This window comes from Brienomyrus brachyistius, chromosome 19 (assembly GCF_023856365.1).
Source record: "Brienomyrus brachyistius isolate T26 chromosome 19, BBRACH_0.4, whole genome shotgun sequence".
NCBI lineage: Eukaryota > Metazoa > Chordata > Actinopteri > Osteoglossiformes > Mormyridae > Brienomyrus > Brienomyrus brachyistius.
Genome location: NC_064551.1, coordinates 19,446,355 through 19,460,230, shown reverse-complemented (window position 1 = coordinate 19,460,230; position 13,876 = coordinate 19,446,355). Strand labels below are relative to the sequence as shown.

General features: G+C 43.4%; 2 protein-coding genes across 4 annotated transcripts; one reads left to right on the top strand and one right to left on the bottom strand.

Moving 5' to 3' along the window:
• The first annotated feature begins 786 nt into the window (after positions 1–786).
• LOC125715149 (protein lin-9 homolog) lies at positions 787–10,872 on the top strand. Of its 3 annotated transcripts, XM_048986427.1 has the most exons (15): positions 787–839; positions 2,427–2,459; positions 2,708–2,799; positions 4,346–4,450; positions 4,629–4,759; positions 4,985–5,110; positions 5,500–5,657; positions 6,361–6,494; positions 6,579–6,704; positions 6,903–7,004; positions 7,125–7,205; positions 7,427–7,552; positions 8,332–8,496; positions 9,517–9,614; positions 9,724–10,872. In XM_048986427.1, the coding sequence occupies exons 1-15, from the start codon at positions 809–811 to the stop codon at positions 9,827–9,829; spliced, it is 1,614 nt and encodes a 537-aa protein (XP_048842384.1). In that variant the 5' UTR covers positions 787–808; the 3' UTR covers positions 9,830–10,872. The 3 variants fall into 3 exon arrangements, with proteins under 3 accessions (XP_048842384.1, XP_048842385.1, XP_048842387.1); XM_048986428.1 differs by lacking the exon at positions 2,427–2,459 and having other exon boundaries at positions 805–839; XM_048986430.1 differs by lacking the exon at positions 787–839 and having other exon boundaries at positions 2,427–2,499.
• A 184-nt stretch (positions 10,873–11,056) lies between these two features.
• mixl1 (Mix paired-like homeobox) lies at positions 11,057–12,578 on the bottom strand. The gene is made up of 3 exons (XM_048986432.1): positions 12,366–12,578; positions 12,023–12,246; positions 11,057–11,818 (listed from the first exon to the last, which is right to left on the bottom strand). The coding sequence occupies exons 1-3, from the start codon at positions 12,412–12,414 to the stop codon at positions 11,162–11,164; spliced, it is 930 nt and encodes a 309-aa protein (XP_048842389.1). The 5' UTR covers positions 12,415–12,578; the 3' UTR covers positions 11,057–11,161.
• Positions 12,579–13,876: the final 1,298 nt, after the last annotated feature.

Genomic DNA, 13,876 nt, shown 5'->3' with positions numbered 1-13,876 from the left:
TCTACCTTTGTGAGAGGATGAAGGATTTCGGGCTCCATTTGAATTTATTTTTAGTTATATGTCCGACATGAACTTATTTATTACAGAAGTATGGGAGAAAAGGCGAATCCCTAGTTACTGTGCTTGCACTGTTCTGGAATCAGAAGATGGGTGCTAAGTGTGTGTAAATAAAGTGCTAAAACAACCTATTTGTCTCTGCAATTGCCTTGTGAATATTTAGCTATCCTTGTTTTACAGTATAATCATACGGTGTACGTAGCCTTGTTTTTCAGCTACAGTACACTTTTTCCAACGCTCCAGAAGCAGGAATGGGCACCTCAGTAGTAGTCTGCCTGTCATGTCCGTATCACGGGTTCATAGTCCTTGTCCTCGCGACCCCCTGTCCTGTATAAGTATTTCTACTGTATAGGTATCACCCTAAAACATTGATAATTAGTAGATGGATCAGGGTTGTTGAGGTACGAAATAAATGTGTGGGGCAGGGGATTTGGAGGATTCGCTGTCTATAACAGATATGTAAACGGCAGTTAAGTGAAACAGTAGCGGTATTCAGTCAAGTTAAAGATTGATAGCAGCAAAGAACTATTCATTGTCTCTCACGAGAAAACGGTTTTAATACATATAAGCAAAGTAGGAAGCTCCCGGCAAAATGTGTTTCCTGGCGTAGGCATGCGCGTTAAACGTAATGGCGGACGACCCAGTGAGAACGATGAGGGGCGTTCCTGTCGGGGGCGTTCCTATTCGTACGGGAACGCCCCTCACTGCAATTGGACCCTTCGCCTTTGAAAAGCGGCGCGGCGGATACAAGATGGCGGAGCTGGAGCGGTTGCCTGACGAAAGTGAGTAGCTAGTGATATTAAAGTGGAGGTTTTCTTGAAATAGTCTCTTCTAAAGCCGGTTTTGTTTAAGTAGTTGCGTTATAATATTATATGTTTAGTCGTGAGTTATATGAGATATATTAATTTCAGGTTATATCTGTCCACCGTAAATATTCGTAGTTAGTCATGATTATCTTTAGCTGTCTAGTTATTCTCGCTAAACGTGTGTTGTTTCTATAGCTTACTGTCATTCAGTGTAATGGTGGTAGACAGTACGATGGTTATGACACTTGATGTCCTGAATGACTGTTCAGCGCTTACCTGAGTGTTACGTGTGGTTCATTTGCACATAACTCGCAAGCGAGCCCTGGGAAAGTGGATGGGTAGTAGACGGGGTACTTAGGGTTTTGTTGATTTTCTGTAGAGATGACGATTTTGATTTTCCTTGCCATCTGGTTGCTGTTGTCTTCAGGTATGCTTTCTAATCAGAGATGTGAGCATTTTGCTAGTAGTAATCCCACATATAACCATGGTGTTTTTTTTATTATCGACATTTAAATTAATTATTCAGAAAAGTGATCATATATGTTCTGTTGCGTCTCGAAAGTCAACATCAGACAATTCAAGTACATAAACAGCATATTAGATGTCAGCCCTTTCCCCACAATTGTTTGGCATCTGACATCTGTCACCAACCTGTTCTGTGTTTACTTGATGCTGGTTAAATTGCCTTCATTTGTGTGTGGTGTTATTGTCCAGGTTAAGTTTTCCCCACCCTCCTGGGGGTGTTCTGCAAAGCAAGATTGTTCATTTAGCTGAGTCAAGTTAAGGTAAAAGTCATGACTGTCCATTAGCTCTTTACCTAAATTAATCTCCATTGGGGAGCAGGTACCCCTTCCCATTGTGGACCATCATGACTTCTAGATGAAGTTCTTACTGAGACCAGGGGGATGCTCCACAAAGCAAGATTTCTCTGCTTCAGAATGCAGTTTTTTTTTCTTAAATTTGCATACAAAAGGCAGTGTGTTGGAGATTTGCATCTTTTTTTTTTTCCTTCTCCAACTCCTCCTACTTTTTTGTGTACTTTTCGTATAATTGTACCATTGGGGCATCTGATTGCTCTTTTGCCATTCAGTAAACTTATTAAACCCAAGGATGCCACTTCCGCTTTACAGTACTGTAAATAGCTTTCCTTTTGTTATATAGCATGAATGTATCCTGCTATATTCTTGAAAGGGAATTTTAACTGTTGTATTGCATCAAATTAATTCAATGACACTTTTTTTCATATGCACATGGTGAACACATGGTTGGTTAATTGTCATATAGGTCTTTACCCCCTGATTTAAACTGAGCACCATCTAGGTGGCTAGTGACCGAGGGTAATGCCAGCCTCCCCAGTGGAACAAATGGGCAGCTCCTTGAGAAATGTAATGCATAGTGCTGTTGCTTGTCTTAGGTTTTTTTTTTTTTTTTTGTGGTTGATAATTGTAGTTTTCACTGCTGTGTTTCTCATGTGTAATTGCTGATCTGAGGTCTATGCTACTAGACAGCCTGTTTTTGTTTTGCTTTGGTTGCCACTAATAATGTGTTTTTTTTTGTGTTTAGGCTCCTCAGCTAAAGCTCTTGTGAGCCTGAAAGGTGATGTATATTATCATGTCACACGGAGTTTGACAGCATGGTAAAATTCCACCTGAAACATCAATTGGACAGTGGCTGATGATGATTTCTGTCTTCTCATGATTTGAATATTTTTCTTTGTTTCTAAAGAAACTCTAAAACAAACGATAGGTGTATATATCCATCCATACAAATTACCTTATCGATGACCAGGTGGGACCTTTCGAGGAATTTTGGATAATTTGCCTCTTTCATTTCTTGTATTCCAGAAGGAAGACTGGCAAATTCACGGAATAAAAAGTACAGTGTAGTAAGACCCCAGATTTCCAGGGGGAGGGGTACCTGCTCCCCAATGGAGATGGTAAGATGCTTACCTCACATTAACAACCACACAAATTATGTTCAGTGCATTTGTCTGTCATTCCATTTTAATTCAACTAATTGCCAAAACAAATCACTGTTTGAGATTTGGCATGGGATTACACCTTTTCATCCATCCATTCGCTCTATCCTTTATCCGCCACTTATCCGGGGTCAGGTCATGGGGCACCAGTCTAAGCCGGGATGCCCAGACCTCCCTCTCATCAGCCACTGCCTCCAGCGGGAGGGGGGAGGATACCAAGGCTTTCCCAGGCCAACTGAGAGAGAAACTCTCTCCACCTTGTGCTCCTCCCAGTTGGACATGCCTGAAACGCCTTCGCAGGGAGCTGTCTCCCTCCGTACCAACACAGAATGGTACAGCGTCGCTGCCAACACTGCGCTGATCCGTCTGTCGATCTCCTGCTCCCTTCTTCCCTCTTTTGTTGAGCCATACAGTAAAATCCGATTATAGTGGACTCGCGTGCATCTTCCATAATGGATGAGGTCCGCGAGTCCTGGCCGTACGCCTTTAAGAACATTCAGAAAAAGCATCGGATATAGCGGACTCGCGTATTAACTGAATTTTCGCTTAAAGGATAAACAATTTGGTCCCCAGGGCTGCTTTTAGCTGTAATTTTGTTCAGCTATAACGGACATGCAGGCTCCGCCTACAAGACGCGTGGCGTGCCAGTGATATCCAGCCCAGATATGCAGTTGGGATTATTAATAGTCTTGCATCTGGTCAAGTAGAGTTGGATTAGTACATGTATAATGTAATCTATACCACAAATGTGTCTGCTGGGGGGTGCCATGAGTAAATGGTGTCCTGTAGTTGTGTTCTGGGTATACAGCAACTCTGGATATAACGGACTGTTTTGTCAGGTCTCGTTATAACGGGTTTTATGGGATTTTACTGTAGTGTCTTTGCTTCACTGTGGCTAGCAAAAAATAAACTTTTAAAGTTCTTTTTACTATTGTAGCCACATGGCTTTGCTATACCTCATAGGGAAAGAATTTTTCATGTTGCTGTCACGTTTGTCAGGAAGGCTACCTTGGCAGTGACCTCTTGTAGTGATCTTGACCAGTGGTATATGCCTGCACTTCATTTTGCAAGACAAAGGAGAAATTCTCCGAACACGCCCGCAGAACTGTTTACACACTTTAGGCTACACTTCAGCTATTCTTCCTGTACAATGTGTGTGTACAGGAAGTCCCTGAGTTAAGAACGTCCGATTTGCAGCATTTTTAATTTCTTCTGTTCTTTTGGGGTGTACATCTCATGAAGAGGACCGAGTAACAGGTCAGTATTTCATATATATGCCATTTGTATATGAAAGTTGTTTGATAATTCCAAGTACTTTCAGCTTTCCCGTTAGGTATACCTGAGTCCTGTAGCTGTAATAGTAAAGTCACGGCTCATTAAAACTCCATTATTTTTTTTTATTTTTTTATACTTCCGATGAAGAGAAAGGTGTCACCTTATTCTTTATTTTAATAAACATTTCTGAGTTCTGGACGGTAATTCGTACATCTGTTTTGGATTCAAGCCTAGAAGCTCAAAAAAGAGTCGTTTGGTCTGTGAGGAGGACAGCAGACAGGCGGTGAACTTCCGGTCTCCTCGAAGAAGCCAGCGGGTGACCACTGTACCTCAGGTGAGCAGGACAAGTAAGCTCTATTTGGTTAGTCTTTAAGCACAGTCATTAAGGCAGAACGGGGGGGGGGGGGGGGTGGATTTGTGTGGTATAGTTTGTACATAGAGGTGCATATGAAATGTTTGGGGGAGGTGGACTCCTTCAGGGTGAGAAAATCTGTATCATATCTCTGCCACAGAAGTTTTCAAGTCTTCCAGTACCAGACAAGAAGGCATCACAGAAGATCGGTCTGAGGTTGAGGAACCTCCTGAAACTTCCCAAGGCCCACAAGTGGTGTATTTATGAGTGGTTTTACTCAGACATCGACAAGTAAGCCTTGTCCAGACTGAGATAGTCACACGCCTACAACTCAATTCTTATTTACATAGTACACTTTCACAGCAATGTACTTTACATTACTGCCTGCCCAAAGCCCTCCAGTGAGCAAGCCAGGTGTGATATCTAGAGTATGATTGTGGGTTTGGTCCTGGTTTTTTTTTTTTTTTTTTTTTTTTTTTTTTTTTAATTCCGTTTTGTTCTGGTTTCTTTTCATAGGCCCTTGTTTGAAGGCGACAATGACTTCTGTCTTTGTCTGAAGGAATCTTTCCCGAACCTGAAAACGAGGAAGTTGCCCCGGGTGGAATGGGGAACAATAAGGAGGCTAATGGGGAAGCCGAGAAGGTGTAGTATATGTTTATATGTCTTCTGAGTTGTAGGGTTACAACAAATCAGACCATGTATGGGGGGGAAATGCACACTTCAGTATAATGGGGGGGAAAACTGTGGGGAAATTGGGTAGCTTTTTTTTTTTTTTTTTTGTTTATACTGTATCACTCTGTGTCGGACAAGGCACATGTAAAGCTTTGGATAAAATTGAGACCACAACAAAATGTTTAGTTTTACTCCACTTCTCAGTGTGTGGGTTTGCGCTTGTGTAAAACTGCAGCCTGGCTCTTCCCTGCTTCAGTGATGAATAGCTTCTTCCTTGCTTTATAGTTATTTTAATTCTTTATCCCGGTTGTCTGTGCGTCTTATGGCCTTATGATGCTGAATGTCGTCTTCTCCATCAGGTGTTCGTCGGCTTTCTTCTCAGAGGAGCGATCGTTGCTGAATGAGAAGAGACAGAAAATCCGCCTGCTGCAGCAGAGGAAGCTGACTGACGTGTCGCACTGCAAAGACCTGCCGGAGAACATCCCTCTGCCTTTGGTCATCGGCACGAAAGTCACTGGTAAGCTTGGGGGACGGTTCTGAAATTGCAGAGCTCAGAGACCTTTGTGTCACCTACTGGAGAGTAGGCATAATTGCCAGCATCCAGTTCCTTAATACATCCATCTATTTTTCCAAACCGCTTATCCTACTGGGTCGTGGGGGGTCTGGAGCCTATCCCGGAAGCAATGGGCACGAGGCAGGGAACAACCCAGGATGGGGGGCCAGCCCATCGCAGGGCACACTCGCACACCATTCACTCACACATGCACACCTATGGGGAATTTAGCAAGTCCAATTAGCCTCAGCATGTTTTTGGACTGTGGGGGGGGGAAACCGGAGTACCCGTAGGAAACCCCACGACGACATGGGGAGAACATGCAAACTCCGCACACATGTGACCCAGACGGAGACTCGAACCCGGGTCCCAGAGGTGTGAGGCAACAGTGCTAACCACTGCACCACCATGCCGCCCCAATGCATTCGAGTATAATGTATAAACCCAACCGTAGGCAGTTCTTGACCCTGCTGGGGGGGTGCCATCCCCTAAATGGGCTTAGCCTACAATCACCCCTGGCCTAAACTCTCATTTACTTGAGGATGGAAGTAATTTAATGTCTTTTAGAAGTAATAACAGCCATACTCAAGAAGTTAAGCGGTTAGAATTAAGGTAGTCTGTGGCATTTCTCCATGGTAACTTGCGTGTGGTGTGTTCTGCGCCCAAGCCCGCCTAAGGGGAGTTCACGACGGCCTGTTCACTGGACAGATCGATGCAGTGGACACCAGTGCGGCCACTTACAGGGTGACCTTCGACAGAAATGGCCTGGGGACGCACACAGTGCCTGACTACGAGCTCCTCGTGAGTGTCGCACGCTCGCCGCGTCTCTCACTGCGCCTCGGGTTCAGCTTTACCATGACCTGTCGCTTGTGCTCCCTTCTCCAGAGCAGCGAGCCTCACGAAACGATGCCCATCTCGGCCTTCGTGCTCAAGCAGCGGCCCAATCATCTCCAGGGTCTTCTGACCCCGCATCGTGTGTCGTACCCCCCGCCAGCTGAACCGGTTGTCTTGGTAACTTACCGAATAATTTTGATTGGTACTAGCCTATAGAATGTTTTGTTAATGCTTTTAAAATTTAAGTAATAATCTGAATTTTAAGAATGTTTGTTTGAAGGAGACTTGAATTTTGATCTATAAATCTTTAGTCGGGCAGGAATGCTGCTGTTCATCAGCGTTTTTGTTCCCTAACCTGATTGGCTTTTCTGACAGGATGGCGACCCGCTATTGGGCCAGTCGCCGTGGAAGAATAAGCTGCTTGCTGCCGAAGGGGAGACTCTGGGCGGCTTCCCTGTGAATTTCCTTGTGCAAGTGGTAAGCATGTCCAAACATGGGCCATCTGTGTGCACAGGGTAGAAGGTGTGCGAGCTGTACGGCCAGACGCTTCTGAGAAATGGCCTGGAAACGTTAAATTAAGAAGCATCTCTGTTTCAGACAAGGCTGTCAAAGATCCTGATGGTGAAGAAGGAGCACATTAGACAGTTAAAGGACATGAATGCAGAGGCTGAGAAACTGGTTTGTAGTTGCTCTGTATCAATATATAATGATGTTTGTTTATTCTGATTTCTTAAATTGCCAAGTGAAAGGCTTGCCTTGGAGTTAGATTTTGAAAGACTTGAATGAATTTCAGCAGCTGTACTAAACATGATATTATTGCATTGACAGGTTTTTGTTGTGAATTTCACTGTGGTGACATTCATTGATGTAATTCTGCGACGCCTGTCTGCTTTCGACAGAAATCTTGCTCCATGTCTATAGGGTTTGAGTTCCAAAAGAGGTATGCCACCATTGTCTTGGACCTGGAGCAGCTCAACAAGGACCTGAGTAAAGTCCTGCATGAAGTGCAGCAGTATGGTTACGAGGTGAGGCCTCTGTCTGCATCAGATAAGAGGCAGCTGTTTTGGTGGGGGGGGGTGACTCCACCTCCGTTATTGCTTATTAACCCTCTGGAGTTGACGGCATTGTCAGTGATGCCGCGGATCTTTCTCGTGTATTTCAGTTATTGTAGAAACATGAAAAAACACTGAATAAATCCGCAATCTGTCGTCTTTTCAAAACGCCCAATTGTTGGAAGTTTTAAAGTTTTTAAAATGATGTTAAATCGGCAAAAAAAGTAAACCAGGTACATCCTCAGTGCCATAGAGGGGGGGGGGGATGTGGCCAGGTGTGAATGACTCATGCACACATGAGACCCTACATATTCAATTAGAGGAGCCAGAAGCGGTGACATGAGTTTGGTTTTTCTTGTATATCGACCTGAATGTTGCAACTACACCATTTAGTCATCGTCATGTAGCCAAGACTTTGTTCTGATCACCAAACTGCCACCACTGCTTACTATTTTTTGCAAGTGTTCCATTGCAGTTTGCAATGTCTCTACTTTTGAAGTTTGTAATTTGACATCACTGACATTTATAAAGTATGCCAAGGTTAAGATGAGTTTAATGCCAAAACAAATATACAAGAAATTATTTATTTGCCATGAATTAAGTTTGATAATCAATGAAATGTGTGACCGTGCCCCAGCCAGTGAAATTGTGTTCCCTACCCCTAGACCCCAGAGGGTTAAACCAAAGGTCCGTGCTAGATGCTAAGCTTCAGTTACAGACATGGAACCTGGGTTTCTCTGTGTGGTCTGCAGTTGGCCCCAGAGCAGGGCCTGCAGCCGACCGACCTGCGACGACGCTGTGAGGACGAGGCTCGCGAGACGGTCCGGCAGGCTCTCCGCAGCAGCCAGCGATGCGTCCGCAGCCAGAGTCTGACCGACCTGATCTCTGGGCTCACTGCACTCCTCCTGCAGATAAAGGTTATGTTTTGTACACTTGCATGCTGTTTGACACCTGGTAACTTTTTTTAACTAGGCTTCCCAGCTCTTGTCAAATTAAATGCTATAAAACTGCAAAAACAAATGGATGACTTGCAAAACATCAGCTGTAAAATTCAGCATTAACGGGGAGCCAGGTATTTGCTATTCTGTCAATATTTAAGTTTCAGTACATAAGAATTTTTACCTAAATTAGACATTTTAGACAGTAAATGTATCTGTTCCTGTTTGACTCTGTCCAAACCCAAATCTTTTGACGAACTTCAATCTAGACATTAAAGGTATACACCAGACATTTGAGCTGCAGCAGAAATGAGCAAAATCTCTCTGGTCTTATCTTTGTCAGCTCCAAAGTAATACATCCAGTCAAACTCGCCAAAATAGCCCAATGCCAGATTACAAAACGAACTAAACAAGCTTTGTCATTTGCCCAGGTGCATTGGAATCCTTCTCTTTGTCTACCCCATCTTGTTCTCCAATGCTTGGGGGGGGGGGGTCAGCCAAGGTGCACCACCCCTGGAGCTGGGGGTTAGGGTCTTTCCCCAAGGGCCCACAGACATGTGAGAGGCCAGGGCTCTAAGCAGGAGATCGTCTGATCATAGGCACAGAGATTTTGCTCTCTGAGCCACACAGAACTAGAAGCTAATCCTGATTGTAAAGAATTATATTTATTCACATTCTACGTTCACATTTAACAAAGCTGATTACAAAATAATCTACCGTAATTGGTCTTTTGTGGGAGAGGGCCTGAAGGAGGGAGGGACATTTTAGATCAACAGCCGTAACGCTTCTTGGTTGTCTAATGTGCCGTAATGACAGTTGTCCCATTCATAGCCGTATATGAACTGGCCCTAATTTTATAGTAATTCTAGTGCTTGTGATGGCTGTTCATTGTGCTTCGCACTGTCAGACTAGTAAGTCCGCTACGTCTTGCTGTAAATAAGACCAGGTCAAGTCGCAACAACTTGAGGTTCTGAAGAGTTGAATTTGTGTTTTTCATAGGGTTTTGCAGAGGGAAACGACTTGAATTCTTTTGAATTCAAATCACTGTCTGACTCCTTGAGTGACATCAAGAGCTCTATAGATGGTTCCAACCTGAGGTAAGAATCCCCCATTCTTGATCATTGCAGTAAAGACTCTATAATGTGAACTTCCTCATTTTCTAGAGCTGGTGAATTATTCTTAATTCCCAACCCCCCTCCCCCCCAGCTGTTTTCAGAATAACGTTGAGATTCACATAGCTCACATTCAGAGCGGCCTCACTCAGATGGGAAGTCTTCACGCCTTTGCTGCCAACAACACTAACACAGTGTGATGTTTCGCTACTATCTCTTGCATCATAAGGAAAACTGCTGTCTGCAGAGAGCTGCCTGTCAGTTGAGGTGATTTCCCATCCATAGGATTTAATGAAATAATAATCTTGTGGATACAAGACATTGAGCCGAATTTTTGTTCCCTTGCCGGTTGTGTAGTTTTCTCCATTTTCCTCACTGAATTTAACAGGTTCATTGTGGCACTGATGCAGGCCTGGTGGCTTTTTTTTTCTTGTATTCAACTACAATATTCAACTTCTCATTTCCTTTCTGTCAGTAAGCATTTCTTGCTTTTTAGTAACGCAGTGCCTAAAACCGAATGTTCCAGGGCTGAATTTTGGTGAAATCACAACTTTCAGGTGCGGACAATGTATTCACTTGTAGTACGTATACTGGTAAGCACATTAGTCTAACTACCTCAGTCTGCTCTGAATAGATGCAACCTTTTTTTCTTTCCCCTCATCTTCTGTGGTCTTGGAAGTTGTAACCCACAAGCATGTACCGCCCAATATTGTTTAAACTTTGCGCAAGAATTCTTTCATTACTGTGCCAAAAATGGCCCATGTCTGTGCGGTATTTCTAGTGCCATGTTACAGGAAGTGACGTCTTTTTGACGCATTAATTATAGGAAGTGTAATTGTAGGAATTAGCAGACACACGCTCCCTTAGAAGAATGTGTTGTCATTTTATGAAATGCAAGGTTTCTAATTCAGTTGATTTTGCTTTGAGATGAAGGGGTTTTTTTTGTATATACTGTACAGTTTTAAAAACGTTTCTGCTTTATTGTAGTATATTGGGATGCTTACTTAAAGACGTCTCGTACTTTCCTGTAAATACTTTAACATTTGTGTACGAGTCAATATTTTTCTAAAGCTGACTTGTGACTGTCTTGACGGACACGAATGATATCCAACATAACCTCCCCATGGATATCCCCCTTTCCCTTCTGTAAATGCCGTGCGTCATTTTCCGAAGTCCGAGTCGAATGGTTTGTTTGTAAATATCTGTTGCTTTGGGGGTGGGGGGAATAAATTATTGATTTTGATTTTTGGCAGTGTTCCGTTCTTTGTCAACAAAGTGTGTGTATGTATGTATACCTGACCTCTAGTCGCCCCTAAAATATTTATTATGCCGAAATGCAAACGATTCTGACTAGGGTAAATAAGATGGATTGATAAATCGGTCCGACTAAAATCATTGAATGATAATAGAAACGTGTCGAGCGTAGTTTTTATTAAAAATTTTGTAAGTGTGATTAAGCAAAAAGTCATTATACAATAAATAATTCCCGGCGAAAATTATGAATACATATTTAAACTCGATTTTTGTCGACATTATGAAGAATAAATGAAGTCGTTAAAGTCAGATATCGTTCCGGTTTCCCAGTCGGAATCGGAATCCGATAGTTTGTCGCCAGACTCGGAGTCATTGATCGGAGAGAAACTCCGGAAGCCGCTTAGCCCGGTTTCCGCCCGCATGACTCCGACCGGGGGCATCGACCCCTTGGGTGATGACCTGCTGAAGGTGGTACATGAAGGCAATGGGGGGATCACAACTTTCATCTCAGGTCCGATAGTCTTGTTCGGCGGGAAGTTGTCGTAGTCCACTATAACATGCTTGGGCTGGTTACTGACGCTGTGCTGCGGAAGATGCGCGTTTTCTTTGCGGTAATGTAAGACACCGCTGTGGGCTACCGCTGCAGCACAGGCATCTGTCTGTTGGTGGCCGTCAGCTGCCTCGTAAACCGGAGACACGCCGTAATGTCCGTAGCTGTCGCCGTGCGGGGTTCTGGCCTTCGGCCACGCATCTTCCGTCCTGCTGGTCGATGGGATCCTGAAGTCATTTCCCGGCGTGTAACGGGCCATTATCTGCTTCTCTGCCGGCATCCTATTCTGGAGCTGCTTCAACGGTTGGCTAGGGCTGCTGGGCTTCAGTGATGCGGGGATCCCCGTTAGACGTCGGGATTTTGCTCGTCTGTTTTGGAACCACACCTGGAAGTCAAGAGCCAAGATTGTGTTAAATCCATATAAGTTTACAGGTCATATACAGCACATGTTAAGGAATGCTGGATATTCGTCAAAGCATGAGCACATCAAGCCTATGCAATTCGCTAATTGCAGCGTGTCTAATATAACAATTGCTAATTACACAACAAAATATAAATGCAGGATTATTATGCTGCCCATATTGCTTACCTGAATTCTGGATTCCGGCAGTCCCGTCAGAGCCTCCAGTCTTTCGCGCAGGTAGATGTCTGGATACATGGTATCGGCGTAGACCTTTTCTAGGACCTCGATCTGCTGCTGGGTGAAGTTGGTCCTCTTTCTGCGGTGGGTCAGCAAAGCCACGCTGTCCGTCCGAGGACGGACAGAGTCCGTAACGCCGTAGTATCCCGGCAGATTGGTCGTTGCACTGAATTCTGCAGGAAAAGTTCAAATCCATCAATGCATGTCTGCGCCGAAATACTCACTGAAAGTAAACTCGGCATCCATTTAATATGAAACATAAGGAAAATCCAGCGCTTTCTAAATTACCAACCTGGTAGAGGCATGTGGACAGTGCTGTTGGGATTCTCCCCTGAAAACATCGGAAATTCAAGGCTAGTATCCAAATTGCTGAGTTGAGCGCCGAAGTTACTCCTCCGATTTCTTGCGTGCACTGAAATGACATTCACCCGGGTTCGACTTATATCCTGCTTCGCTATTTTGGGTGATCAAAGTGTAGCTGAAACGTGTGAACGCACGACGATTTACTTCGGCTGACACCGAAAATTCAGCCGTCTGATGGGTGGTAGGTGTGAAGTTACGGCCCGAACTCAGGCATCCGTCAGATAATCTGTAGGGGTATTAATGGGCTTCTCTCGGGCAATACACATACCGGTTCCAATGCATTAAATAACATTTTAAATGATAATGTAGAGCAAGAAGCGAAGTTATTCTGCAAAAATATAATGGTATCACATTGGTCAGCTGGTTGGCGTGACATTTTCGAGACAAGTCTGCACACTTATTTTCATGGTTTATTACCTTGTAAACAGCCTGTATGCTATGCTGCCTGCCCTGGCCTTTGATGTACGGCTAATTTTAGCTTTATAATGATATATGATAATGGAATTAAATTGCCCTAAGATTTTTTGCGTGAGCCCGAGAGTCTGAAAGCGTGAGTGAGAGCTGGCAACACTGCAACGTGATTTTTTTTTTTTTATACGACTCGCATAAGAACTATAGTTCGGCTGTAGTTAAATGCATTTTGAAAACCTACGTTTTGTTGTCTGTGGGGGTATATTTTTAAAAATTTTGACGAATGTTGGAAAAATTAAAAATTTCGAACTTTAATCGTTCATTTAAACGTCTATTTTGTTTTGGCGTATTAGGCCTATATTTAGGAATCTTAACATTTATTTATATTATATTATTTTCTGACCGCTAATACTATGTATTATAATAATGCTGTTTACTTGCATTCACTACAGTCCTTTTCCCTGCTCTGCTAGGTATGAAAATGTCAATTCTTTACTTTGTGCTTAATGGTTATTGGTGAAAGGCTGCTGTTGTTTTACCATACCTTTGTGATTCCAGCTTGTTCTGTTTGAAAAACATGTCTTGTGTAATGAAAACTTATCACCAAAGGCAGCAGTAATACACAAACACCAGTGAAAAGATCCCCCTCCCCCCAGGACCCCATCTGGGTTAATGACCTGTCTCCACTTAGCCTGCGAAACTTTTGTCATCCGTGTTTTTTTTTTTTTCTCCTTCAGACACAATTTACACACGAACGCAGCTCTGTAATTATCTGAATTTATCTGCAAAGCTGTCGGTATGTGACTGTCTTAAATTGCATTGAAAATGTTTGTAGATGGGTAAATGTACAGAATATAAGGCAATAATGCTTACTTAGTGCACATATAGATAACTGGGTCAATTCTTTGTGTGTGGCGTTTGCACATTATGGGATTCTATCTTATGGGATTCCTCCCACAGTCCAAAACCTTGCAGTTTTTTTTTTTACTGGTCAGAATGGGATTATGTCATCTTGCAATCGCACAAGGA

What these genes read in the sequence shown, in the direction of transcription:
- LOC125715149 (XM_048986427.1), top strand. Translation starts at nt 809, where the DNA reads ATGGCGGAGCTGGAGCGGTTGCCTGACGAAA. An exon ending in GGAGCGGTTGCCTGACGAAA is followed by an intron (nt 840 to 2,426) that starts GTGAGTAGCTAG and finishes TTTTGTGTTTAG; the next exon opens with GCTCCTCAGCTAAAGCTCTT. An exon ending in TGCAGCAGTATGGTTACGAG is followed by an intron (nt 7,553 to 8,331) that starts GTGAGGCCTCTG and finishes TGTGGTCTGCAG; the next exon opens with TTGGCCCCAGAGCAGGGCCT.
- mixl1 (XM_048986432.1), bottom strand. Translation starts at nt 12,414, where the DNA reads ATGTTTTCAGGGGAGAATCCCAACAGCACTGTCCACATGCCTCTACCA. An exon ending in TGTCCACATGCCTCTACCAG is followed by an intron (nt 12,247 to 12,365) that starts GTTGGTAATTTA and finishes CTTTTCCTGCAG; the next exon opens with AATTCAGTGCAACGACCAAT. An exon ending in TGCCGGAATCCAGAATTCAG is followed by an intron (nt 11,819 to 12,022) that starts GTAAGCAATATG and finishes CTTGACTTCCAG; the next exon opens with GTGTGGTTCCAAAACAGACG.